Raw genomic sequence first — 27,842 nt, 5'->3', positions numbered from 1 at the left:
CTCTCCTCTTGCTGCGTCATCCTGTCTCTGTAACACTGTCCCTGGACCTGTCTTTGCTGGTCTCTCTGGGAAACTGAAGTCTCCTCTGATTCAGCCAGGGAATCCCCCCCGTGCCTGAACGGTTACAAAGTCTCAAACTCAGTGCCCGGCGCGCATCGGACATTCAGTTGGTGGGGATGGCAAGATGTGACAGACATTTGCCACAACCACAGACAGTAGGGGACAGGCCAACGGGAGAGAGGCTGTCTCTCCGAGACTTCCAGAGCAAGCTCCCTGAGGGCACTAGGAGCTCCGGCCCTGGGTTATAAGGCGCAGCCACCTTTCAGGGGGCCACCGTTGTGGGGCGCTGGGAACTCCTGCAAGAGCTCCAAAGGGAAGCCCGTCAGTGAGTCCGGATCCGGGTTCCCCGCTGCTCCCCAGGCCACACCAGCCGCGCCCCAGCTGCGCCTCACATGCATCCAGGGCTGACACCTCAGGGCAAAGTGCCGCCCCTGGGGTCACTGGCACTGGGGCAGGGGGCGGAGCTCCCGAATATGACCCCTTGGAGGTGGATAACGGGCAAAGGGAGTGAGGCTGGGGCTCAGGGAGACCTGAGGGCATCGGGACACATCAGGGGCCATCAGAACGCTCTTCCCCAGGCATCGGATTCCGTGCTTGCAGATACCATAGCAACAATGAGCGCAACAAGGTCAGCAGTGCTCTGCCGGGCAGAGGGCATCGGAACTGCTTTAATAAACGGAGTCCTTTGTCATTAACAGATCGTACCAATTAGGAATCGGCACCAAAGCAAGCGCCTGGAAAAGTTTCTGTCCTCCTTCTCAATCTTTTTTCCCTGATTATTTGTAGAATATCCAGTCATTGTAGAAAATCTGAAAATACAAATATGTATAAAGAAGAAAATAACACCCCCTCACAATCACCCTATAATTTTACCACCCACAGATATGTAGCCAATATTTTGGTGTATTTTCATCAAGCTGGTTTTCTAGACTTTTTTTTTCTTTAAAGAGTTGTAAAGAATACCCCCACCGCCAAGCCTTATTTACACAGAGAAGTCCTTCTCTGGAGGGCAAAGGGCCTCCGCCCTGGAAACCAAGTTCTCATTTGAAGAGAAGGTTCCTGAACTTCCAAGCTGGTCCTCTCCGTCGTTGCTGCGTCCTGTGAGGCAGGACGGGAGCTGAGGGAGGGGAAGCCAAGGGGGGTGGCCGTCCTACCCCGGACAGGACGGGCGGTCAGGAACAGCAGCCGGCTCTCCTGGGTGGCCTTTTGGGGGCCACCTCCACCAGCGAGCCCTTCAGGCAGTCCTCTTGCATCTTGAGTGACCTGCGTGGGGGTGCGCAGGCATCAGTCCTCTCTCACCTCCCAGGAGCAGCATGGAGGGGCCCATGGGTGCAGCTAGGGGGCTGGGAGGCTGCACTCCGACCCCCCCACCAGGTCTGCCCCCACCCCTGCCCCCCGCATCCACAGGGGAGCCGCAGAGACTTCGGCCTTCTGACGTTTTCTGGCTCTTTCAGCCCCGCCATGTGCCGGGCACCGTGCGAGGGGCTCTGGTTACAAAGAAGCCAACATTCCCTGCCTTGAGTAGTGAGGGAGGGACACCTGCAACCCAGGGATGACACCGGATCGGGGTAGCACACAGAGGACCTCACGCCAGGTCCTGGGGGATCCAGGGGGGAAGGAGGTAGTGTCTGAGCCAAGACCTGAGCCGTGGACAGGGTTTGCTGGCAGAAAGGGGGGTGCGCTCTGGGCAGAGGGCCAAGGTTCAGGGTTGGGAGAGAGCTCGGGGACTGGGAAGTAAAAGAGGCCCATTCATGTATTCACGGGGTATTTACCATGTGCAGATGGAGCTCATCTGATCTGGCACCCTCACCCCTTACGCATTTTATTCATTTATTGAGCACCTGGTGTGTGCCAGGCCCTAGGCATGGAGGGAGGGGCTGACAGAACAGACATGGCCCCGTCCTCCTGGACAACAAGGAAACAGACAAATGCATACGTAATTACAATGTGTCAAGAATCGACAAATGTCAATTTGACAGTGAAGGACACAAACAGAGCTGTGATCTAAAATAGGATGGGGAGGGGGGTGGTCAGGGAGGGCGTCTCTGAGTGGCTGGAGCTCGGTGCGGGTGGGGGCGGGGCGCAGGGGAGATGGCACTAGAGAGGGTACAGGCATCTGGATTTTATTCTAAATCCATGGAAGGTTGGAAGCAGGAGACAGACACTCCCTTTCCCAGTCCGCTTTACAGATGAGAAAACTGAGGCTCAGAGAGGGGAAGGCATGTCTGGGGAGGGATACAGCTAATGGGAATGCTGGAGTCAGGAGACTCTCAGTGCAGTGCTCTCTCGCTCCCTGCTAGGAAACCAGGTGCTTCCTTGACCCCTTTCCTCAGAATGGGCCTCGCCTTCCCACACAGGCGTCAGGAGTGGGGCTGGAGACTGTTCCAGAGGGTTCTGGGTGGCGAGGGGTGGGGTGGGGCAGCACTCACCGGGCCAGGTTCACCATGGGCTCCAAGATGTTGTGACCCAAGGCAGCACTGCACTCCCCAAAGGAGACCCCCAGCTCCTGCGGGTCAGACAGGGAGGGGCATGTGCGCCTTGGGGGAGATCACGGAGAGGCCAGGTGTAGTCCCTGCCACCAAAGTCCCGCCATCAGAGTCCTGCCCAGTGCTTCCCTAAGGCCCCCTCCACGGGCGAGGCAGCCCCAGCTCAGTGTGGCCCGTGGCCCCCAGCTGGGCCCTCTGCTCATGGTTCCTCCACCCTGGCTGGCCAAGGTGTCGAGGACACACCCCAGAGACACTCACTGCCTTCAGAGTGGCGTGTGTAGCCTGCATCCCAACATGGAGAAATGCCTCTGGGAACATTTTATAAATGTGACTTATGTTTTTGGATTTCATTGGGGGAAATAATGGAAGATACAACATAAAAAAGTGTTAAGTACAAAATACAAACCACTGACGTTAGCGTTTGGGTATACATTCCCATTCTGTTTTATATGCCCCCGTTATTGAGCAGGGGGTGGGGGTGCTGAGCGTCCCTGTACTGTTAGGTCAGACCCTACGGAACTGCTGGTTTGGGGGCCCCGGCCGAACCCCGGCAGTTGCATGTGCTTCAACCCGCCTACACCCAGATTCACAGCTGCTCTTCCGATTCCACATCATATCGTAAGCGTTTCCCCCACACCCTTAAATATCTTTCCAGAACAGGGTTCTTCACAGCAAATACTGGCCTCTCATATGAACCTCCACAGCTTAACCACCAACTGCTGCCAAATGTTTGCTCTAGTAAATAATACTGTAAAACATCCTCATATAAACATGTCTGATCATACATGATACATGGGTATCCACTATGTATTCCTTTAGGGACTATTGTTTCTGATTGTTCCCCTAGGAAGAATTGCTGGAGGAGAATGACTGTATCAAAGGGATGAGCCACTACTTTTCAGAAAAAAACAATTCTCACCAACCAGGAGCCGCAACGACAACCTCATGATTATGAGACACGAGAGGAGAAACAGGAAGGAAACACAACCCGGAGATGCCACGAGGGATTGTGTGAGGGGTGGGGGGAAGAGGGAGTCCCCCCTTTTTTATTACTCTCCAGGTTTTCCAGAGTGTGGTTAAGGACCATTCATAAGTCAGTGGTCTCCACTGTCTGGCAGTGGCGCTTTTGATGTCATCTTCCCAAGGAAAAGTTTGAGTCTTAAGACAGAATAAATTAGAAGGGAACATGTTAATTAGAGACCAGAGATAAAATTAAGATTTGATTGGGAATTTTAAGTGAAGCTATTTAAAACCCTTTTTTACCCGGTAGATATTTTTTCTGTAGGTTGGGACACCGTGTGGGAGTTTGCGAACTCCGCAGTGCGGCTCCGCGGCCTGCCCGCCGTTGATCCGGGGGAGGCCGGCAGGGGCGGCCAGGCCGCCGTCCACTCTGGCCGGGCCTCTGGCTAGGGCAGGGGCAGGAATGGGCCATGCATCCTTCTCAGTCGCCCACTCCAGGGAGACCCCCGTTCACTCTCTGCCAGGGAGGCGTCTGCCCGGTGCAGGCTGGGAGAGGGGCCGTGCCTGGCGCTTACCTGGGCCAGCTGCTGCCCAGCTTCGGTGGGCACTTGCCGCTCCTCCTCACGGTCCGTCTTGTTCCCCAGGAGAAGGATGACCACGCCGTCTGAACCCGCGTCCTGCACACGGAACATGTTCTCTCAGCCACATCCCCATGCACCGGGCCCCGGGCGGATTTGGCCTCCTCTCCTAGAAGCTGACAGTGTGCCCTGCACAGGTGCCCCTCCCGGGTCTCACTCACTCCACATCCTTCTCACCTGGACACTTCCCCCATCTGCAGCGAGCCTGCCCCTCCTCTGCCCATAAACATCTCACCTACTATTCAAGGCCAGCCTCAACGGCCCTTCCCCTAGGAAGCCTTCCTGGATTGCTCCTGCCCATGCCCCTCTTTTCCTCTGCGTGTTCAACAGTCCAGTGTTTGATTACACAGGCTGCCTTGGCACGTTTCCTAAGCGTTTCATGAATAATAATAATAACAGCTTCTGATTACCGTTTGCCATACAACAGGTGCTGTGCTGAAGGCAATTATATCAGTTAGCCCTCACGACTCCTCTGTGAGAGAAGTCAGGAAATTGAAGGTCAGAGAGGTTAGGTCACTTGTCCAAAGTCACAGAGTTGGGGTGGGATCGTGGGATTCAAACCCAGGTCCTGTCAGACCCCAGAGCCCAGCTCTCCTCTTCACACATCATCCTACCTTGCTTCTTTTGCATCTCTTCAACTAGACTAGAAACTTCTGGAAAGAAGTCACCCAACACCTATCCTTCTGAAGGTGTTATCTATCTTGGAGATATTTCCCGATTAGTAAACAGAGAGAGTCCTCAGTCTTTTGGGTGGCTTTATGGTGTTTTCAGAAGGATAGGTGTTGGGTGGCTATGAAGTTAGTCACATGACTAACTTCATACCTCTCTGCTGTGCTAGTGCACACTGGGCCTGATACGTATTGAGTGAGTATGTGGGGGAAAGAACAGAGGAATTATCACCTGCAGTGGCACTAGACCTGCATTATCCTCAGGTACAGGAAGGCATCACAAACAGAGCTGCTGTATGTAGGAAAGAAATGTTCACAGGATAAAGGAAGTAGTTTGGTTTGAAGGCTGTACCATGTGGTTGTGGTTTCTTTGTACTGCTGTGCTCCCAGCTCATCCAACCACATGACTTCAGTGGGTGGTGTCACCCATAGGTTCTGTTGTGTCATTTGTAATCCTGGGAGAAAAGGGGGAGTTGGCAGGATACAAGCTCCCTCTTGACTCCAAAAACTGGGGCCCACCACAGCGGCCATCTGCTCACCTGGAGACAGCTCAGCCAGTAGCGGACGTGGACAAAGCTCTCCTGGGAGGTGACGTCGTACATGAGCACCACCCCATCAGCCTTGCGGAGCAGCTGCTGTGTCACGCTGTGGTATCTGCCCAGAGAGTCTGAGTGAGGCCACGCCAGGCAGCCTGGGCCCAGGCCCCGGCCTCGCTAAGCCTCAGCCAGTCCGTCTGCATCTCCCGTGGCTTCCCACAGAGGGCGCACATGCCTTCCTGCCCACAGCGTAGCCACTGTTGGCGAGGCGACAGTTCTCATGGCTCAAATCGCAAAAGGACCAAAGGACGCTCGGTGAAAAGCCTCCCTCCCCCTGCCCCATCCTGCAGCCACTTGGTCCCCCTCCCCAGAGGCATCCAGGGCTACCAGTTTCTTAAATATTTTTCCAGAACTATTTCATGTGTATAGTACATACGAGGGCTGTCCGGACAGTACCCAGCCGTGTAACCGTTCTCATTATATTTCACATATACACACATACGCAAACACATCTTCCTCCCCTGCTTTATACAAACACAGTGTAAAACATTCCTTGTACTCATCAATATTCAGGACTCTGCCCTTCGTTTTTCCAGTTAACATCTTGGAGATATTTCCCGATTAGTAAACAGAGAGAGTCCTCAGTCTTTTGGGCGGCTTTATGGTGTTTTCAGAAGGATAGGTGTTGGGTGGCTATCCCTCGAGGGCCATGCTGGGGTGGCCTTAACATACGTCCGGCCAGCCTGAGGGGCCTCTGGGTCCGCGGCTGTGTCTGCCACAACTGGGGCTGGACGGTCTCTCCGTGCCCGGCCTCCCGACCCCTTAGGGGAAGTGGGCTCATTTGCACGGGCGGCCTCTTGCCCGTGTTGCCAGGGCCGCCCCCACCCCTCTGTACCCCTAGGCTCACCGGGTCCTCGACACAACTGACACAGACGGTGCCCGTTAGTTACCTCTCCTGGCCAGCCGTGTCCCACAGCTGCAGTGCAAAGCACTGGTTGTCCACCAGCAGGGTTTTGACCCGAAAATCCACTCCTAGGACACACAGAAGGGGTTAAGGCCTACTTTCAAGTCACCGTCCAGGACTTCTAGCTGAGGCCTGCCTGGTATACACCTGTCCCCAGCACCGGCCGCCATGGGACGGAGCCTCAGGCTGCTGGCCTTGCCCTCAGCGGTCCATATCTCACCCATAGTCAAGGGTGCACGTCCTCTGAGAAGCCTTCGCAGACCACGCAGCCGCACCGTGAGCTTGCGCCAACACAAGGCGCCCTGTCTGTCCAACCGCACAGCAGTGTTTATTCCCCAGGCCACCCGGAAAACAAGTCTCATTATTTTATTTTTACAGGACTTGTTTCAGTCCCTAATTCTTGCATGCCTCGTCCCCCCTCGACTAGACGGGAGGGTACACAGGCAGCCCAGGGGGCAGAAGGGGCGCTGGCTGCAGGGACGACCAGTCTCTACACGGTTGCGTAACCTCAGGCAAGCCACTTCCCCGCTCTGAGCCTCCCTTCCTCACCGGCAAGGCGGAATTTAAGGAGACCCACACTGCAGGGTGGTTGGGAGGATTAAATGACTGATATCTAAGGTTCAGCCTGGTTTCTGGAGGGTGCTGGAGAAGCAGTAATTTTCATTATCATGGTGATTTCTCCTGTCCCTGAACCCCAGCCCCTCACATTTCACAGCCTCACCCTTCCCTGTGCTCATGACCTGTGGACAGACCCTTTCTGTCCCTGGGAACACAGGGAAACGCCAGGGAGGTTTGGAATCTTTGCATCTTCCTGCCAACCCCCACTTTCTGAGGAAACCAGGTGGCAGGAAGGATGGGGAGGGCTGCTTTGTCCCCATCCCCACCCTCTTTCCTAATGGAGTCCTGAGCTGCAGGCCCGCTGCAGGCCCCAGGCCAGCTCGCAAAACATGAATCTCCTAATATATATGAGCAATGCCAGGCTCGGGCCTAAGCCCGCGGAGACTCAGCTCAAGGTCTCTTACGGGGACCCCCATAAGCAACTGCTGCTGCCCCCTGGTGGTGGCTGAAACCACAGACTCCCCTCCCTCCCCTCCCCCAAACTCTCCACAGGGAAGCTGGGAGAAGTGGCAGCCTCTGGAGGCCTGACCTCAGCAAGCAGAATTTGCCCGTAGCATCCGCTTGGTTTTACTGCCCTCTTTCCTGAGGGTCATAAGAAGCCCCCGGTCTGCAGGGACATCTGAGGTCATCTGATCCAACCTCCATGTGATAAATATCCATCCTCTGCTTAAATGCCTACGTGTAGTCTCCTAAACAGCTCTAACAGTTCTTCCTCGCATCTGATAACTTCCCCCATTGCCACCTTCTCACCCGCCCACCCCTCGTCCATCCACCCACGAGTCCCCACACCCTCCCCCAAATGCGTTACAACTTAACCACATAAACTGTTAGGAATATGTTTTCTCCTTCTCAGGGAATCTGTCGTTTTATTTATTTACTTATTCATTCATTCATTTAGAGACAGGGTCTCGCTCTGTTGCCCAGGCTGGAGTGCAGTGGTGTCATCATAGCTCACTGCAGCCTCAAAGTCCTGGGCTCAAGCGATCCTCCTGCCTCAGCCTCCCGAGTAGCTGGGACTACAGGCATGCACCACCATGCCCGGCTAAGCAATCTGCTATTTTAAACTAGCAGCCCCAGGGAGAGGGCAATGATGAACCCAAAAGAGGGTAAAGCTTCTGATGTGGGGGCATGGGCTTTGAAGGTAGGTAGCCCTGAGTATGAACTTTGGAGCCCAGCTAGGGCAAGAAACTTAACCAGGTCTTCAATTTTCTGCTTTTCTCGTCTGTAAAACGGGCGTAGATCTGGAAAATGCACATTCACATATAACTCCATGGGCTCCGGTTCTCTACCTGGCCCTGTCCTAAAATGCAGGTAGGCTATGGTTCCTACTGCTCCGAGAGAGGGGGTGGAAACGGAGGGAGGGTGACGCTGGCTGGGGAACTATGGGCCCATGAAGCCACCCTGTGATATTTAAGCCAGAATAGATGACAGCCACCAGGGGACAGCACACTGCAGCTGGGACTGGGACAGACTGGGATCGTGCACCTGATCTCAGGTACTCTCAGCTGGCTAGCAATGCATGCAGGCTGGCCCTGTTTGGGGGTTTTTGTTTTGTTTTGTTTTGTTTTGTTTTTATGCAGCCTGTGTTTTTCTCAACGCTGTGGGACCCTCTTACTGCAGAATAAGGGTGGAGGCTCAGTTATGAGGAGGGCTGCCGCAAGGAACACGGCATGGACGGAAGGTGCCTGGTGCGTTGCAGGCAGTCAGTAATGGTGGCCTTGTAGACCCTGTGGCCACATTCAACATGGGGCCAGGCCTGCTATGGGCTGTCCCTCCAGAGGTCACTGCATTTCTAACTAGCTCCCCAGGTGAGGATTCTTGGGCAGAGAGAAGTTTGAGATTCTGTCCTGGGCCTCTCTTGTGTGAGAGCTGACATTTGGCCACTGGTCCCCCGTCAGCATGTACCCTGGCCTGACACAAAGACAGGTATCACTGCATCTTTGCCCCTACATGGGTCTACCCTCCTGTCCCTCAGCCTGCTTCTCTGTAGCTCTACACGACGTTCCGTGCCCCGTGATCCTGATGCACTTAGGAAGGGGAGGCTTTCTGCTTTAGGCCGTCGCTTGCAGGAGCCCCTGAGTTAGACATTATCAAACATTTACTTATAATAAAAATAACAGTAACAACTTCTATTTATCGAGTACTCACTAGGTGCCAGATATTACTCTGAGAGCTTGACATGCATTAACTCAACTAATCCTGACAGCCACTCTAGGAAGTTGGCACTGCTGTCGTCCTTATGCAAACGAGGATTTGGGAACTCAGAGGGGTCGAATGATTTGCCCAAGTTCATACACCTAACAAGTGGCAGAGCTGGGATTTGAACTCAGGCACCTGTGTTCCTAACTTACCACACTCTACAGACACATTCTGTGGAAAATATTCAACTTGCCCAAGGTGACTTCCCACCAGAGCATGGCTGCCCGGCCTGGAGCTAGTCATGGGCAAATCCAGCCGAGGGACCCTGCAGTGGCCTGCCCACGGCCGCGTGGGTGGAGACTTGCTTGTTTTCACCATCAACTAGCACTGGCACCTAAATTGCAGGGTGCTTTGTTGATGAGGCACATTATAAGCTAATCAGATCAATGCAGAAAAAGCAAATTACCTGTAATTAGAGACGATTAGTGAAATAGTAAGATTATGCCCATATAAAATGATGTCTAATGCAGGGCCCATGGCCCAGGCAGGACCTGCAGCTTCCTCAGGGGTGGCTTGCTCTGGGCCTGCTCTGGCTTGTTGGCCCTGGCCCCGGGGTCTCCCCTTGCTCCCTGCGGCCCTCCCCAGCAGGGACCTTACCCACGGTGGCTGTCAGCCCAGTGGTAAAGGAGTTCTGGTGTAGCAGGTGCAGGAAAGATGTCTTGCCCACGTTGGAGTCTCCCAGGAAGATGACATGGAAGAGGTAATCAGGGTCAGCCTGAGGCTTGCTGGCCATGGGGTCCTCCAGGGCAGGGGTCAGCGCAGCCTCCCTGGAGCCTGTCCCAGGATCTACAGGCCCGCCTTCTGCCCTTGGCTCCCCAGATTGCAGAGGGCCTTGTTGTTCTGTGTGAGCAGCCATGGGTGGGGGCCTGGCTTGGGCTTCCAGCTCAGCCACAGTAGGGGGGGCCTGTGTGGGCTCCTGGGGTCCTGCTCCAGCCCCAGGCGGAGCCCCCATGGGGGAGAGAGGAGGAGAACCCCTTGGAGGTGATGGTTTCCCAGGAGCAGAGGCTTCTGGTCCTGCCCGAGCCTGTGGAGTGTCAGATGGGAGAGGAACAGGCAGTGCATCTGGCTGGGGCAGCTCTGAATGTCCAGTTTCCAGGCCACGAGCCTCAGCTGACCACTCTGAACCAAGGTCCGGCCCACCTCCATCCGCTCGTTTTCCTTCCTCGGCCTTGGGTTTCTGGTCCAGGCTGTGGTCGGGGCGGGCAAGCAGCCCACCTGGCCCAAGGACCTGGCCAGGGGCTTCTCTCAGCCTCTCAGGATGGGCCTCCTGCACAGCGGGGCCCAGCTTGCCCTGCTCCAGCCGCTCTGTAGGGGCCTGACCCACAGACTCCAGGGCCCGGGAGGGCCCAGCTGGCTCCAGTGTGAGGGCTGTGGCTCCCAGGGCCCCCGGTTGTGGCTCGGAGCTGGGGGCAGGCAGGTCGTGATGGAGGGCCTCTGTCTGCCTGGGCAGCTTGGCTGGGACAGGCCCAAGCCCGGGGCCCTTGTCATCTGTGTCTGAGGCCTGGAACTGTGTGCTGGGCCCAGCTTGGGCCTGGGGAAGGGGAGAGTTCACATGGGGAGGGGGCGCATCTTCCAAAGGAACGAGCACTTTCAGTGCAGCTGCCACCAGGCTTCCTGACGCCCCTGCTGGAGCTCCCGGCAGACCCTGGAGGAAGCGGCCCTCAGGTCTGGGCCCTGGCTCCTTGCCGGGGTCTGGGCCATGAGGGTCCTCTACAGGCTGCTCCAGGTTGATGTCCGGTCCTTCTGGGTCCACTCCTTTCCCGTCCGTGGTGCTGGAAGGCACCCCAGAGGGGCTCCTTGGAGCCCCATCCAGATCTGAAGATGGCTCCTGACCAAACAGCAAGGTGTGCGGCTCCGAGATGGAGATCTGCCTGACCACACGGGGTGTCTGGGGGCCTGGGGCGGCTCTCGGGGTGGGGGGCGGGCTCCAGGAGAGCTGCAGGGCTCTGTGCGGGGGGCTGTGGAAGCTGCTCAGGAGCTGGCCCCAGTCCTCATGGTCCCCAAACAGCCTGGGCAGGGGAACCTCCTCAGGGGACATGGCCTGAAGGTCTGGGGCCGGTTCGCCTGCTCTGGAGACACTAGAAAGGAAGCAGGGAAGTCAGGGGAGGGGCAGGTAAGAGTGTCACACCCGTCCGGCCTGTATCCCCCACCATCCTCTGCTTGCCTGCAGCTGGCCCTCCTCCCAGACCTTGCTCAGGCAGTCCTCTCACCTGGCGCGCTCACCCCACTGCTCCCCCTCGTCCAATCCTGCTCATCCTCAAGGCCCACCTGAAGCCTCACCTCCTCCAGGAAGCCTTTCTTGAGCCTTCTGGCCCATCCCACTCCTCTGAGCTGTAACAAGTAGAGTGAGCTCCTGCCAGGGACGCACACTGCACTAGGCCCTGCGTGCATGTGTGTACACGTGCACACACACGTGCATGTTCTAATTCTAGCCCTGTGGTACTGGGCACAGGTCTTTCCCTTTTCTGTGCCTCAGCTTCCTCCTCTGAGAAATGGGCATAATCCCAGCTTGGCAGAGTTGTCGTGAGGTTTAAGGAGAGAGCAGGTGTGGGCACTGCGTGTTAACCAGAGCCCTGGGGAACTCAGAGCACCATGCCCCTCTCCCAGCCAGCCCCGGTGCCCACGCCAGTCCAGGGATGGCAGCCACTTGCCTCGTTTCTTCTTCCATCTGCCAGGACACTCGGCCCCTGGCAGCATTTAGGTGCTTCCTGGTCACCTGCAGCTGTCCCCGTACCTCCTCTAGCTGCCCGGCTAGGTCGCGCTCGGCCTCCCGAAGCTGCTGGTTCTCCGAGTTGGCCTCCTGGTGTGTGCTGCTGAGGTGGCGCAGCTGGGCCTCCAGCTGCAGGGTGTGGGGGGTGAGGAGGGGAGAAGCCTCCCACGGCCGCCGTGGGACACAGATACCTGCTCCCCGCCTGGGCTCCCGGGGACCCAGCTCAAACCAGGATTAGGAGGGGGTGATCACCCTCATCGGCCTAACTGGCTCCGCTGCCTCCCACCCAGGAGAGACATTTGAAATGTTGGGGCAGGAAGGAGCGAGAGAATGTGTGAGAAACATAAACTGCCAGCACCACAGGGCCCGAAACGTACATCAGATCACACCCTCCTCTGCTCAAAGCCCTGCACTGCCTGCTGGTCCCTGAGCCCCTTCTGGTCTGCAGGGAGCTCCTGATCCAACAGTGAATCCCATGACTCAGAGCAGGAGAGCTGCGTGACAAGCGGAGTGGAAGGCAAAGTTCTCACGATGGCCCCCAGGGCCCTGCACAGCCTTCCCTGCAGCTCCCGCGCCTCCCACTGCGGCCGTGACCTCCTTCCCCACTGCTGTCCCTCCCTCAGCCTGTTCCCGCCACGGGTCTGCTTGTCACTCCTCCAACGCTCACAGCACACGCCCACCCCAGGGCCTTTGCACTTGCTGTGCCTCAGCCCGGAATGCCCTTGCCCCTGACATGTCACGGCTCACCTCCCACCTCTTCCGGTCTTTATTCCAATGTCATCTCAGCCAGGCCTTCCTGGACTCCCTGATCAACTCATGTCAGCTACCATCCATGCCCCCCAACCCTCCCTTCCCCCTCCCTGTTTTACTTTATTCTCCCTAGCACTTGTCACTATCTCATATGATATATGTGTGTGTGTGTGTACATATATACAATTATTGATTTTTTCACGTTATGTATTTTACTTATGTATTTCATCACCCATCTCCCTGACTGGTGGTAACTGTGTGGGCAGGGGTGTGTCTACCATGTTCCTCAGAATCTACAGCAGTGCCTGGCTCAGAGTAGGGGCTTGCTAAGCAGTCGTGGGGGGAGGGAATGAATGGTCTGGGGAGGAGCTTCACGTCCACGGGGACAGGACGACATGGCCCCATGTGGAAAGCCCAGTCTCCTCTCTTGGCGGAAGGGGCCCTGCCTCAATTTCCAAGGAACGGCTGCTGCAGAGGCCTCTGGGAAATCAGCTCTGGTGAGGAGGGGGAGACCTGGTGGCAGGGCCAGCCAGGGTGGCGCTGGGGACCTAGTCCAGGACTGAAGGGGTGCTGGTGTCCCTGGTTACAACAGAGGGTGGTTTTAGTAAAGTGTTTGCAAGTTGAGGCAGGAAGAGACAGCGGGGCGGTCTCAGACCCAAAGACTTAGCCACAGTTCCAACCAGAGGTGACTACAGGCTACGAGACCGGCCGAGACCGGCCGTGTCGGGGCAGTAGGTAACCCGACCCTGCGTGGGAAGCGAAGTCAGATTCAGAGACAAGAGCAACTGTGTTGTATAAAGCACCTACTATACGTGCTGGCACTGTCTTAGGCCCTCTAATTGTCACAGCAGCCTTCTAATAGAGACTTCTGATCTCCATTTCTCTCATGAGGAAACCAAGGCTCAACAATGTTAAAAACCTGTGCAAGGTCGCTCAGCTGACAATGGAGATAAGAGCTGAACACCAAATTCCCCGCCACCAAGCCTCTCCACATTGAGACCGCTTGTTTGCCCGTCTCGAAGTGCTTTCCCATGTACTACCTCATTTGACACAACCCACCTGGGAGACGCAGAGGATGTGGCCATCCCCATTTTACAGATGGAGAAACTGAGGCCGGGACAAGCCAAGTTATTTCCCCAGGCTCGCATGGCTCTTGAACAGAGCATCGGGGATTTACACCTGGACCTTCTGACTCACAGCCCAGGGCTGGCACTGCAGTACCTGGCCTCATCTCAGAAAAGGGCCCAGGGAACCCTGAGGGCTGGGTGGGGGCTTCAGGCTGACGTATCCAGCTGCAACCAGAGAGCCTGGTGCTGCGCTGGGAGGTGGGTGGCAGAGTCTGGCAGCCTCAGAAGGGGGCTCCCGGGAGGCCCCAGCACTCACCTCCATCTGGCTCTCCGCCAGCCGCTGCACCTCACGCTCCTTGGCCTCCAGCACCTGCTGCATCTGGGAGTTGAGGGCCAGGCCCCGGGAGTCGCTCTGTGGAGTAGACAGGCTCAGCCCTGCCCTGCAGTCTGGCCAGCTCTCCCCACACTCCACCTCCACCCAGGCCTGCAGGGGCCAGGAAGTCCCAGCAAGGAGGGTCCTCTGGACGGCCACCCCAGCTTGGGCCTCGATTGTGGCGACAAGGACACTGAGCCCCAGAGAGTGGAAGGACCAGCTCTGGGAGATAGCAAGACTCAGCAGAGATGGGAAGGGGGCCCAGGCTGGACGCTGCCCACCCGGTCTCCCTGGGCAACAGGAGCCGCTCGGGGAAGGGAGAGGGTCCACCCCAGCAGCCTCCTGCCGTTCCACGCTGGCCAGTCACAAACCCCACTACATAGCTGGCAGAGCCGTCCCGGGCAGGGGCCGGGGGGAGAGCCAGGCTGCCGGGGGAGCCCACCTCGGCCTGCAGCTGCTGCTTCTCCCGGTGGATCTGCTGCTCCATCTCCTCGTAGAGCTGCTGGACCTCGTGCTGGTGGTCAGAGTCACGCCTGGAAGCGGGGAAGGCGGGGCCAGGCAGCCCATTAGCACCTCTGGGACTCTGCTGCTGGCAGGGGTGATCGGGGCTTGGGTTTGGAGTCCATCCTACAGCTCACCTCACCCTGCCAGCGGTCACTGACCCCTGTCCCCCTGAAAACAGCCATCCCAATAACAACCCCATGAGCCACATGACTTTGACACTGGTCCCCTTATCCCACCGTGCTGACTCCTGTAACCGTTACCAGTTACCTTGGCCCTGTCACACGGTCTCCATCGCCTCATCACTCTGCCCCCACTTCCTCTGCCACCATCCCCCCGCCCCCATAACTCAGACCCCCTGGTAGGGCTGCGCCCTTGCCCACACCAGGGTTACCACGTGCATTGCAATCTAGCAGTCTACGTGAGTGGCACCCCCGGAGTTAGGCACCACAGTGGCCCTGCACCAAGACACACCTGCCATTTGACTCCTGCTAAAGGACCAACTCTCTCCACCCCAGTAGGTCCCCTGAGCCACCTCTTTCTCCAGCTCAGAGCTGCCCCATCCGTCTCCCAGGCCCTGCGGTAGACCCCCGGCTCCTTCTGGAGCTGGGGAAATTCAATTCAGATCCAACTGAAATGTGAGGAGCACCTACTATGGGCCAAGCACTGGGGACAAGGCCCCACTCACTTCCGCAGGGTCTGCTCCAGAGCCTCCTTGTCGGCCTGTGCCTCCTGCAGGCGGCCGGTCATCTTGGCCAGGAAGCCTGCCAGATTGCCTGCCAGCTGGGGCTCCTCCTGCCGCAGCGTCCCCCACAGCTGCCAGATCTCCGTCTGCCTGGGGTGGGGGGAGCCTGAGATGAGATGCGAGGCGGGAGCAAGAAGCAGGGGAGCCCCACTGCTCAGTTCCAGCGGGAACACTCCAAGAGACTTTGGCACCTGGGCCACAAAATCCACTGACTGAGTTGCACAAGGTGCAACTCAAATGCCACCTCCTCCAGGAACTGTTCCCAGATGTGCCCTCTCCCTTCTTGAACCCCCACAGCACTTTGTCCCTCTACGATTCAGGGCTGAACGGTGGGGAGGGGCACTCGGGAGTCTGACGGCGCAGGGCTTCCATCTGCCTTCTCTCTTCTCCCACTCTGAAGCCGTGTGACCTCGAGCAAGTCCCATGCCCTCTCTGGGCTCATCCGTGAGCTGGGGAGGCCGATACCTACCTGGCAAGGTCACTGGGGCATGAGAGACACGCCCTGGCAAACGCTGCTTTCACAGGCGTGTAATGAAGTCATGAAGACAGATGCCAGAGGGCCAGCCCAGGCCAAGCTGCCAAGTGGGTAAATGGCTCCCCGCCCGCCTGCCCCGCCAGACCACACCCCAAGCCCCGCCCTGCCTGCCTTACGACACCTGGCCCCACCCTCCGAGAGCCAAACGTGAGGCATCTTGTCCTCACAGAGCACTTCGGGTCTGGGGGGTGGGGCGAGCAAACCTGGGCGGACGGGCAGGCTGACCCCCTTGCTGGCTCTAGCAGACCCCAGTGGGGCTGGGGGATATGAAGGGGGCATTTTTCAGGCAGGGCTCCCCGTCTCTGAGCATGAGTGAACCCCATAAGCCCAGAGCCTGAGACGGAGCCCTCCTGTCTCCAAACCTGTTCAACCCAGGGCACTGGCATGCCTGAAATCACCCCACTGCGGGAGCCTCTTTTTGAGTTAAGAACAGCACCTTCAGGGACCCTCATGGTTTTAAGAATTTGAGTCCCCTTAGGAGGCTGCTAGCCCAGCTTGGCAATCCTTCTGGAGAGTCACCGTACGGGGCAGGACGGGGGGGAGGGCGCGGGGCTGGAAGGGTCTGGGCAAGCAGGCGTCCTCTGCACAGGGGTTTAATCTCACAACAGCTTTTATGCCCATTCTGCAGCCATGGAAACAGAGGTCAGAGGTCAGGCCACTCGCTGGCAGTCACGCAGCTAGCCAGTGGTGAAGCCAGGATTTGTACCTGGCTCTACCTGGCGGCCTGCCCGCTTGGCACCATGTCCAGGAGAGCCTCTCCCCGCAACACACCGCACTGGCCTTACTCGGGAAGTTGGGGGCTGGCCCCCAGCTGCTCCACGAAGGCAAGGAATGCCTCCTTCTCCTCGGCGTCAGCCTCCTCCAGCGCTGGGAAGCGGGTAGCAGCAGATACCCGCTTAGAGGGCAATGGCTTCCTTCTGCGGAGCCTCTGGGTGCTCGAGCTGGAGTCAAAGATGTTTCCTGTGGGACAGACAGGAACGCAGTGCAGGTGGGCAGGTGGGCCTTGACCTCCCATCCAGCCCTGCTCCAGCCCTTGGGGAAGCAGTTAGGCCTGTGCCAATCACAGTGATACGGGGCCACCTTCATACATTGCTCACTACCAACCTCAGGAGTCTACTCAAGGTAGACACGGCGCCCATTTTACACAGTTGCATCTGAGGCCCAGAGATGCCCAAGGACTTGCTGGAAGTCACACAGCAGCTGCATGGTGCTCAACAGAGTCTTCATGCACTCAAGGGATACTTATTGAGCATCTATTATGTGCTGGTGACAAAATTAGCCAAAATCCCTGTCTTGTGTCTTGTGGAGCAGACGTTCTAGTGAGGGTTGAAAAGGATCTTTCGTTCTTTCTCTTTCTCTTTCTTTCAAGCAAATTTGCTAAGTGAACTAAAGGAATACAGGGTAATTTCCATTGAGAGAGTGGGAGGATCCACTCTAGATAGGGTGGTCAGGAGTGTCCCAAGGAGGGGACACTGGAACTGAGATGTGAATAACAAGGAACATGCCATATGGATTTCCAGAGAGTGCAGACCAGGCAGAGAGAATGGCACGTGCAAAGGCCCTGACGTAGGAGCCAAGTTGGCGAGACCGAAGGTCTGAGTGGCCCTGAGGGAGCCCATGAGGTTGGTGGGCCTGGGCGATGCAGGCCCCAGGAAGGGGGTTAGAGTTTGCTCCACAGACACAGTGAAGCCCCAGGAGTGGTGGGCATGATTGGAGTCAGATGCGAAGTGGCCCTCGGGGGCTGCGTAGACAACAATGTTGCCTCTGCACCCCACCTGCCATCCAGTCCCTAATTCTTCCTGCCCTCCCTCAGCTTCTCAATCACCAGAACTGGAGCAGCCACCTCCCGGGGTGGCCCCAACCTGTAAATGCGGGTCCCTGGCCTCCCCGTCTGCCATCCTCCAAACTTCTGGAGACTCAGCTGACCCGAGACCCTGGATGGCTTTGTGGACACTGAAAGCTGAGCTGTGTCTTGCAGGAGCTCTGCAAGGACACCACACCTTCCATTCCCTGGGCCAGTTCTTCCCTGTGAGGACCCGCGGAGTATGGTGCCCTGCAGCCGCGGGCTCTCTAAGTCCAGTCAGCCTGCATTGAGAGGCACATGCTGGAATGAATGGTCCTGCCCAGTGGGAGGTGTTCAACCTCTTGCTTAAGAGAAGACTTTTGTTGGGAGAAGACAAGGGAAGAGTCAGAAAACAAGCCTGGAGGCCTCTCTGGAGGAGACAGATGCTCAGGGAAGTGCCCTGAATTGCTTTCGGGAATGTAGTGAAGGTCCCCTGGCTGGGAAACAGGTCGCCTTTCCTGAAAACCCAGCCTAGCCCATACAGGAGGTCCCCAGAGGCACTCCCAGGACAGACATACTGAGTCCAGAGCTGAATTCTTCAAGGGAGAGACGCCCCTTCTGCTCCACATCCACCCAGTTGAAGATCATCTCTGGCTCCTCCTCGCTGCCCAGGAAGCTGAACTTGGCCACCTGGAAGGAAGGGGCGAGATGGGTGGATGTTCCCACTGGGGAAGGCTCTGGGACACCCTCTAAAAAGGAGAGATGTTTGTCTTCAGCCACCCCCACCTCCCCTCTCCCCAGTTTCAGAGTCCCCCAGTAACTGGACCCAGGGCCTACCCTGAGGCTCCCCAACCCCATCCAAGGCAACCCTCTCAGCAGAGCCCTGAACTGGCTCCAAACCTTTTCCCTTTCTCCATCCAAAATCAAAACTTATCTGTCCTGGGTCCCTTTCCTTTAGGACCTTGATAAAGGACAGCAGCCAATCCTTCCCATAACGTGCTCATCCGTGTCCAAAAATTATCTGAAACTTGAAAATACGTCTAAAAGGTGGACAGTACATCCTTCCAGTATTATACCGGGGCCAAGGCCTCCCAAGCATCTTTTAGACTATAGGAATGTACTCAGTTCATCTCATGGGACTGATTAAAGATTCCAGACTAAATAAAGTCACACGTTAACCTGTAGATTTTGCCTAGGAGAGATGTAAATAATTTTTGTCTGACAGAACAGATAACTCCAAAGATTATTAGCCTGTTGGACATTAACCAGGTTTTAAACATCTAACTCAGCAATCTGGCCTGATTTAGTGGCTCATGCCTGTAATTCTAGCACTTTGGGAGGCCACGGCAGGAGGATCGCTTGAGCCCAGGACTTCGAGACCAGCCTGGGCAACATAGCGAGACCCCATCTCTTCAAGAAATAGAAAAATTAGCCAGGTGTGGTGGTGTGCACCTGTAGTCCCAGCTACTTGGGAGGCTGAGGCAGGAGGATGACTGGAGCCCAGGAGTTGGAGGCTGCAGTGAGCTATGATGAAGCCACTGCACTCTAGCCTGGGCAATACAGTCATACCATGTCTCAAAAAAAAAAGAAAAATTTTAAAAATCTAACTCACTGATCTTTTTACATACTCTTTGGCCCATTCATAACATCCCTCATCAGTTAATAAGTTAAATAAAATTTTCCATATGTGTTCACTTTATATTTGCCTATAGGTCATGACTTAACCTTTTTGAAAATTACCCTTTAACAGTTTTGGAGGGTCCACGCAGACCGCCACGGACTCCCCCGGCAGAGCCTGCGTTGCCGCACAAGTGCACGTCACGGGCTCCTTGAGCCCAGGCACTTTTCTTGGCTCTAGAGGGAATCTCAAGTGTAATACAACTTTGAGTTTGTTAATTCTCTGTTTCTCTAGTTTTTTTCCTTGTTGCTGATTTTTTGCTTTTATTTTGGGTTGTACATGACTGATGAGTTATTCCTCACTGGTGGCAGCAATGATAGGGAATTTGACTTTGTGGTCGGCTTGGTCATCTCTGTGGGATGTATAATAGAGACCTAGTGCCCATTATCTGAGAGATAAGAGAAAATCTCGTTTGCTACCCTTGTTGTTATTGTTGTTGTTTATTTGTTTGTTTTTCCATCTGTGACCTCAAATTGGTTAAGAATTTCATACCCACTGGGAGGGAGGATAGCGCTTTGAGATCCAGACTGGTGAGTTTTTGTGCTTCTGTGTTTAATTTTGACCTGGGGCTAAAATAGTAGAAATGAAGCCAGACAGTCTCTGTGTGTCTGTATGTCTGTAATAGAAGGACTTTAACTCTTATTGTGAGTGTGAAATATTTTTGTACAGCTGGAAAGTATTAATAACTCAGGCTAATATGTCTCTTAAAAGATTACTGTGTTGATTGGTTTATAGAGACAAATTAGTGCTTATATAAATCTCATGTTACTCAAAATAACAAAAAATAAAGAAACCGAAATTCTAGTGCTTTAAATGTGTTAGACTTAAAAAAAATCTTTCTGGCTGGAAGTGGTGGCTCATGCCTATAATCCCAGCATTTTTGGAGGCTGAGGAGGTGGGAGGATTGCTTGAGTCCAGGAGCTCGAGACCAGCCTGGGTAACATGGTGAGATCCTGTCTGTACAAAAAAATTTAAAAAATTAGCCAGGAATGCCGGTACGCACCTGTAGTCCGAGCTATTTGGGAGGCCGAGATGGGAAGATCACTTGAGCCCTAGAGTTGGAGGCTGCAGTGAGCTATGATCATGCCACTGTAGCCTGGGAGACAGAGCAAGACCGTGTCTAAAAAAAAAAAAATCTTTCTTACAAAAATTGCTAGCTCAGAAAATTTTTAAAGAGCCAGGTTCATATAATTAAGGTGACTCTTCAGACAAATTAGACTAGTTTAATAATTTTTACTTACAAAACATAAATATTAGTTTATTAAGTATGAAATGTCTGATTTCCTTAATTATTAATACTGTTTGAGAGTTGATATCTCTGACATTTCATTTTGACATTTCTTGTTTTATGTTTATTGTGAAGGTACATCTTCAGTCTTTTAAATGCACATTTTGGCTTGTGATTATCTTTCACATTTTTTTACAGCAATTTTTGTGAAACCACAGATAAATAAAAAATTCATGTGATTTTTGAATATGAGTTTCCTAGGAGCTCATATTCAATGCAGTGAAGACAGCTCAAAATATCAATGAAGTGTTTGGGAAGGATGTGGCTAATGAACACACAGTACTTTGATGGTTTGAGAAGTTCCGTTCTGGTGATTTTAATCTTGAAAATGAGCCACGTGGTCGACCTGAGACCAAGGTGGATAATGATGAGCTGAAAGCTGTAGTGGAAGCAAATCTGTCTCATCCTACATGTGGCTTAGCAGCAAGGCTTGACGTTACTATTCCAATAATACTGGACCATTTGAAATAGACCGGCAAGGTGAAGAAGCTGGATAGATGGGTTCCTCATGAATTAAATGAGTGTGTCAGCAGAGAAATCATCTCGAAGCTTTCTTTGCTGTCACGACATAAAGGCAAACCATTTCTACACTGTATTGTTATGTGCGATGAAAAATGGATTCTTTTTGACAATCACAAGCGTTTGGCACAATTGCTGGATGAAGATGAAGTGCCGAAACACAGTCCAAAACTGAATATTCATCAAAAAAAAAGCTAATAGTGTCTGTTTGGTGGTCCAGCGCTGGTATTATCCACTACAGCTTCATGAAACCTGGTCAGTCAATGACAGCAGATGTCTGTCTGCTGCAACTAATCGGACAAAATGACGAGCATGGTTGTGATTAAGCAGCCAAGATTGGTCAAAAGAGACAGGACAATCCCCTTGCAAGACAGCATGTCGCACGAACAATGCTGCTCAAACTATAGAGGCTGGACTTGGAAACTCTCTGTCACCCACCGTATTGGCCACACCCTGCACCAACTGACTACCACTTCTTCCAGGCTTTGGACCACTTCTTGCAAGGAAAAATATTCAATTCTCAACAAGCTGTAGAAAAAGCCTTTCGCGATTTCATCACCACTTGCTCTCCAGGCTTCTTCGCTGTTGGCATGAACAAGCTACTCTTAAGATGGCAAAACTGTGTCAACAATTTAGGTGCATACTTTGATTAATTGTACTGCTTCTTGTTTGAGATATAATAATCTACACTTTTGATTCAAAATCCGACATTTCATACTTAATGACCTAATAGCTATCTATGTTTTATGTGTTTTATGTTAAGTATAAGCTTACATTTTATTTTTTATAAGATTTGCATTTGTTTTTTCTGAGGAAATTAATCTGAATTTTCTACACTTCTCATTTTGGCTTACTGATCAAATAAGCTAACATTATCCTTACCTATGTTCAAGATTATAAAAATGTCAGTTTGAGTTCTATTAAATTGACTCATTATTCTAACAAATAAATTTTCTATCAACAGTAATTATATTTTATAGTGTGTCACCTTAAACACAATTTCCAAGATCCTTAGATAACTTTAAAAACCTGAGTTAATTCATAAATAATTTTTGGCTACCTGGATAATTTTTAAGAAAAATTCAATACTGAAACATTGATTCTAAGCAAAATTTTAAGTTTATATCTTTTCACTGCTTATTCACACATGTTAATAAGTGAATTCATTTTTTCCACTTTAAAAAGTTGTGCCGGGAAAGCAGGGACTCAGATGTTTGCACACCCACGTTCTCAGCAGCCCTGCCCACGACAGCCCAGAGATGAAAGCAGCCGAGTGTTCCTCGATGGAGGGACAGACGGAAAAATGGGATGCATACGTACGATGGGCTATTATTTAGTCTTACAAAAGAGGGAAATTCTGACGCATGCTACAACATGGATGAAACTTGAGGACATTCTGTTGAAGAAATAAGTCAGTCACAAAAAGACAAATACTGTATCATTCCACCTATAATGAGGTATCTAGAGTGGTCAAATCTATAGCGACAGAAAATAGAACAGGGGTTACCAGGAGAAGGGGAGAAGGAGGAATAGGAGCTGTTGTTTAATGGCTGTGGAGTTTCGGTTTGGGAAGATGGAAAAAGTTCTGGAGACGGATGAGGGAGATGGTTGTACAACATCGTGAATGTACTTAATGCCACTAAACTGTACACTTAAAAATAATTAAAATGATAATTTTATGTTATGTATATTTGACCACTATTTTTTTCTAAAAAGTTGTGTTGGGGGCCGGGCGCGGTGGCTCACGCCTGTAATCCTAGCTCTCTGGGAGGCCGAGGTGGGCGGATCGTTTGAGCTCAGGAGTTCGAGACCAGCCTGAGCAAGAGCGAGACCCCATCTCTACTAAAAATAGAAAGAAATTATATGGACAGCTAAAAATATATATAGAAAAAATTAGCCGGGCATGGTGGCACATGCCTGTAGTCCCAGCTACTTGGGAGGCTGAGGCAGGAGGATCGCTTGAGCTCAGGAGTTTGAGGTTGCTGTGAGCTAGGCTGACGCCACGGCACTCACTCTAGCCCGGGCAACAGAGTGAGACTCTGTCTCAAAAAAAAAAAAAAAAAAAAAAAGTTGTGTTGGGGTTATGTGTGGCTGTAGAAAGTTGTACTGTATGTATTTGGGAGCTGTGCCATTGATAGTCTGCTAAAATGCTTGCATAAGACAGTTCTCAATTATTTTCCCTCAGTTCTTTCTGTGAAAGCACTTAATTACCTTGGCTAAAGTTATAATCACTACAGATGTTTGAGACCTTACTTGGAGCTATAGTGACAGAGAATACAACGGTGTCTGCAAGGAAAATGTGGAGTGGTTTTGTCTGAAAGTATCTGGTCATCCTAGAACATGAAAAAGGATGAAAGGCAAAACTTAAATGGATACAGAATGTTACAGAGGGTTTACTGGAAGGAAATTTTATTTGCCTTGATTTATATTAATAATACCTGGGTCTGAAAATAAACTATGAAATATATTAACATTTTGCCATATTTATCCCAGTTTTAATGGGTTTAACAATAAAAAATAGATAAAAACTCATAAAACCTTTATGGCCATGTGTTCTATTAATGCAAAAACTAGAATTTGGCTTCATCGCAACTAAAATAATAAATTGGTTTTAGAGCTCTTAGTAAGACTTAAAAGAGGTTACTATTTCTCTTCTGTGTAAGCTGCCCAAATAGCAGACATTCCCTGTCTCACCAGAATAATTTTCTATGCTTTGCTTTGACCTTATTTTGTCCTAATTTAAAAAAAAAAAAAGCAAAGGCATCTCCTTTGTAAAAGGGCTAAATACTCTTGCAATCATATTGCATTCTCCTATGCTCATTTTCGAAATATTTTATTTTATTGTTATTTCAATTAATTAGACAACCAAGTACTATTTGTTGGGCTCCCATGATCCTATCTTAATCTAGTGCCCAAACCTCTTCTGATAGCACTTTTGTTTGTTTGTTTGTTTTTTCTTTCTTTCTTTTTTTTTTTTTTTTTTTTTGAGACAGAGTCTTGTTCTGTTGCCCGGGCTAGAGTGAATGCTATGGCGTCAACCTAGCTCACAGCAACCTCAAACTCCTGGGCTTAAGCGATCCTATGCCTCAGCCTCCTGAGTAGCTGGGACTACAGGCATGCGCCACCATGCCCGGCTAATTTTTTCCATATATATTTTTAGTTGGCCAGATAATTTCTTTCTATTTTTAGTAGAGACGGGGGTCTCGCTCTTGCTCAGGCTGGTCTTGAACTCCTGACCTCGAGTGATCCACCCGCCTCGGCCTCCCAGAGTGCTAGGATTACAGGCGTGAGCCACCATGCCCGGCCTGATAGCACTTTTGATTTTGCCTTCCCAAGATCAGATCTTAAATTTAGAAAAAAATAAAATAAAAATGTTAGGATATCTTTCTCTATATTTATTAAATACCTCACCACTATTATAAGAGCATCACAGAAAGAATGGTCAAATCAGAAGAGCTATTCAGCCTCTCCTAGGCTAAGTTTACATAGGTAAAATGCTATTAATATAAATATTTCAGAAATTGCATGCCTTATGGGAAGGCTCTGGAATTTCTCAATGCCTTTGCTATCCATAGTATGTTCTTAACTTCAGGGGAAATACTGATCAAACTCTCATGAAATAGTTCTGTCCTGTACCCGAGTAGAGAACTTTACTCTCCTCACTTCTGATAGTATTAGTTATTGTAATAAATAACCACAGCCTGTCAATCTCATCACGAGACACGTTTCTGCTTTCCTGTCCCTGCCTGAACTGTTACAAGCTGCAGGTCACAGTTTGTGTCTTCAGCAAAGAGGGGCAAACTCAAAGACCAGAGAAAAAGAGCTGTACCAGGTTCTGTAAACTATTTATGCTTCACTTGGGTACTAGCTTCTGAGCTGACCTTGGATGACCTTCAGACTGAGCTAGTGGACTGAGGATTTCTAGGACTCTTGAGCCCAAGAGCAGACAGCATACCCAAGATCCCGCAGAGCAAAACTTAATTACGTGGCACTAAAGGAACAGCTGAAGGAAATCTAGTTGTGGTTATTTGTTGGAATATGGTGGCTATTACTTTTTATTGTGCTACTTGAACAGATCTATGAGGAAGTTCTTTCTCTGTCTTCTTAAACTGTTTCTAATCCTCAGTTTAGCAGATTATACTTTTGTAAACTGAAATTAAACATTTTAAATGGAATCTGAATCTCACTGACGCCCCTCTTCATGATTCAGAAACCAATAGTTTTTTTTTTTCAAGTTGCTGTCTTTTATTTTAAAAGAGAGAGGAGGTGTTAACCTAAATGATGGTGAATTTTGTTGAGATAAAATAAGACACCATATTGGTTGGAGGGAGAGACCATCTAGCAGAGTCACACTGTCTGGGGTTAACTTTATCACCTTTCTCCCACTTTTTAAAAAAATTTTTTTATTTCCAAATATTATGAGAAAACAATACTTTTACTGAATCTCCTTATTTCCATGGCAATATATTAATAGTTATTTTTATAGATTCAATAGAATCTATCCTCCATGTTTCCAGGATATAACTCGATAAATCAATTGTGCAACCAAGGCCCTACCCGGAGTGCTGTTTTATGGAGTGATTCTCATTTAATCGGGTGTGACAAGCCCTCTGTAAGGAACACCCACGGAGCCAGTGCCTGCAAGGTCCTGCCAGGACGCTGGCCTGGAACCCCATGGAAAGGAAGGCTGCCTCCTGGCAGAAGAGGGGCTTTAGAAAAATCGGGGACCTAAAGAACAGAAGAAGCCACTCAAATTTACAGGCACTGTAGGTGACATCTAGTGGAGAGAGTGTCTTGGGCTTGGTTTTCCAGCCTTAGGATAGAAGCAGGATGACCACCTTGCCCCAGTTTGCCCAGGACTCTCCCGGTTTTAGGACTCAAAGTGCCACATCCCAAGTGCCCTTCAGTCCTTGGAAAATGGGGACAGTCGGTCACTCAGTAGAAGAGCAAACTACAGAGGTTTTAAAAATCCAGTCTTAGATTCCAAATGAAAACTTCTGGGCAGAAGCTAAAATGGCTCAATGCTGTGAAGGTCTCCCTTTGTAGGGCAAAGTCGAGGAGGCCCCTATGTTTGATTTACACCCTCGCTGCACCTATGGAAATAACCAAGCCCAACCTAATGACACCAGCCTTTTATCCATCAAGAAAAAGCTGCGGAGATTACTTATGATCACAGAAAAATTATCTGAACCTTGGAAACAAGGCAAAAAGTTAGACAGTACATTCTTTCAATATTATACGGAGGCAAAGACCACCCAAGCATTGTCTAGACTAGAGAGATGGACTTACTTCATCTCATTATTTTCCCTTTAATTAAAAGTCCCAGACTTACTGAAGTTACTTGTTAACTTGTAGATTTTTATCCAGGAGAGATGAAAATGATTTTTGTCTAGTAGACCAGAACAGATAGCCCCAAAGATTTATGGACTGTTGGACATTAGCCATTTTTTAAATTGAATTCAGCAATCTTATCCTAACACTTTTCTGTCAAATTGCCTATACATATTCTAGTTTCTCAAATGCTCTTTGAATCAGTCATAATATCTTACTGGTTCCCTCATTCATTATTAATAGTAATTCATTAGATAAGACCTTTGATAAGTATTGATTTTAAATTAATATTTACTGAGAAGTCTTTATTTTCTTTTCTTTTTTTTTTTTTCTTGAGACAGAGTCTCTCTCTGTCACCAGTGGCATCATCATAGCTCACTGCAGCCTCAAATTCCAGGGCTGAAGAGGTGCTCCTGCTTTAGCCTCCTGAGTAGCTGGGACTACAGAACTGTGCCACCATGGATGGCTAATTTTTCTATTTTTTTGGAGAGACAGGATCTCACTATGTTGCTGCCCAGGGTGGTCTCAAACTCCTGGCCTCAAGCGATCCTGTCACCTCAGCCTCCCAAAGTTCTGGGATTATAGGCATGAGCCACTGTGCCTAGACTCATTTTTTAAAATTTTTGAAAATTATATTTTAACATCACCTATTCACACCTTGTTGTGGCCCTGAGGGATGGAGTATAGGGTCGGATGGATGAGGAAAGGACAAAGTCTAGAGCACAGAGCAGCATCTGGGGGAGACAGCAGGCCCAGGGGGGCTCCAGCAACCTACATGGGCCCCTTTGCAGTGATGGAGAGAAACCAAAGAAAAATTGGTCTAGGATATAGCCTAAGACTCCTTATTGGAACACACAACCATGGCTGATGTTCCGTTTCATTGAAGTTTGCAGTCATCAACAGGGTTTGATTCCTAGGGCTCTGATTGCTCCCCAAGATAAACTTCTCTGCTCAATGATTCTAAAATTCTATTTCATTTGCATATTATTTCTTTGGTTTAAAGTCCCTTCCTTTGTTAAAATGCAAATGTTTCTGGAAGAAGGTAACAGGCAAAGCCTTATCAGTCATTTTCACATTAGTATAAATAAATTCCTAGTCTCTTCTGAGAGTAAATTTCAGATGAGAGAAAGGAAAAACAATAGGCAAGCACTGCCTTCCTGGGGCGGGAAGTCTCAGGAGGCTGCAGAAAAGGAATTTAGGGGGTCAGATGGGGCCCTTAGGCTCACCGCCATGTCCTCACGGGTGACAAATCCCCTCTCCTTGGCACCACAGTCCTGGAAGAAGCCCTGCAGTTCTGCAGCTGCCTGAGAGGACCAGGACTCTGGCTTGGGGGCCACAGGGGCATCTTGGCCATCAGCTGCCTCTCTTGTCTGCCGCCGCCGGTTGGAGCCCAGCCTCCGGCCTTTTCGAGACACTTGCTGTCCACTCTCCAT

At 51.5% G+C, this 27,842-nt stretch overlaps 1 protein-coding gene across 1 annotated transcript; it reads right to left on the bottom strand.

Annotated features, from left to right (window-relative positions):
* Nucleotides 1–1,232: 1,232 nt before the first annotated feature.
* Nucleotides 1,233–27,842, bottom strand: RAB44 (RAB44, member RAS oncogene family). Its single transcript, XM_069488957.1, has 13 exons — nucleotides 27,636–27,842; nucleotides 18,172–18,283; nucleotides 16,596–16,770; nucleotides 15,219–15,365; nucleotides 14,472–14,562; nucleotides 13,973–14,068; nucleotides 11,781–11,968; nucleotides 9,727–11,207; nucleotides 6,299–6,380; nucleotides 5,352–5,466; nucleotides 4,082–4,183; nucleotides 2,490–2,566; nucleotides 1,233–1,323 (listed from the first exon to the last, which is right to left on the bottom strand). The coding sequence occupies exons 1-13, from the start codon at nucleotides 27,840–27,842 to the stop codon at nucleotides 1,233–1,235; spliced, it is 2,964 nt and encodes a 987-aa protein (XP_069345058.1).

Source organism: Eulemur rufifrons, chromosome 15 (assembly GCF_041146395.1).
Source record: "Eulemur rufifrons isolate Redbay chromosome 15, OSU_ERuf_1, whole genome shotgun sequence".
NCBI classification, from domain to species: Eukaryota; Metazoa; Chordata; class Mammalia; order Primates; family Lemuridae; genus Eulemur; species Eulemur rufifrons.
Note: the sequence above shows the minus strand (reverse complement) of the source record. Positions and strands in the feature narration are given on the sequence as shown.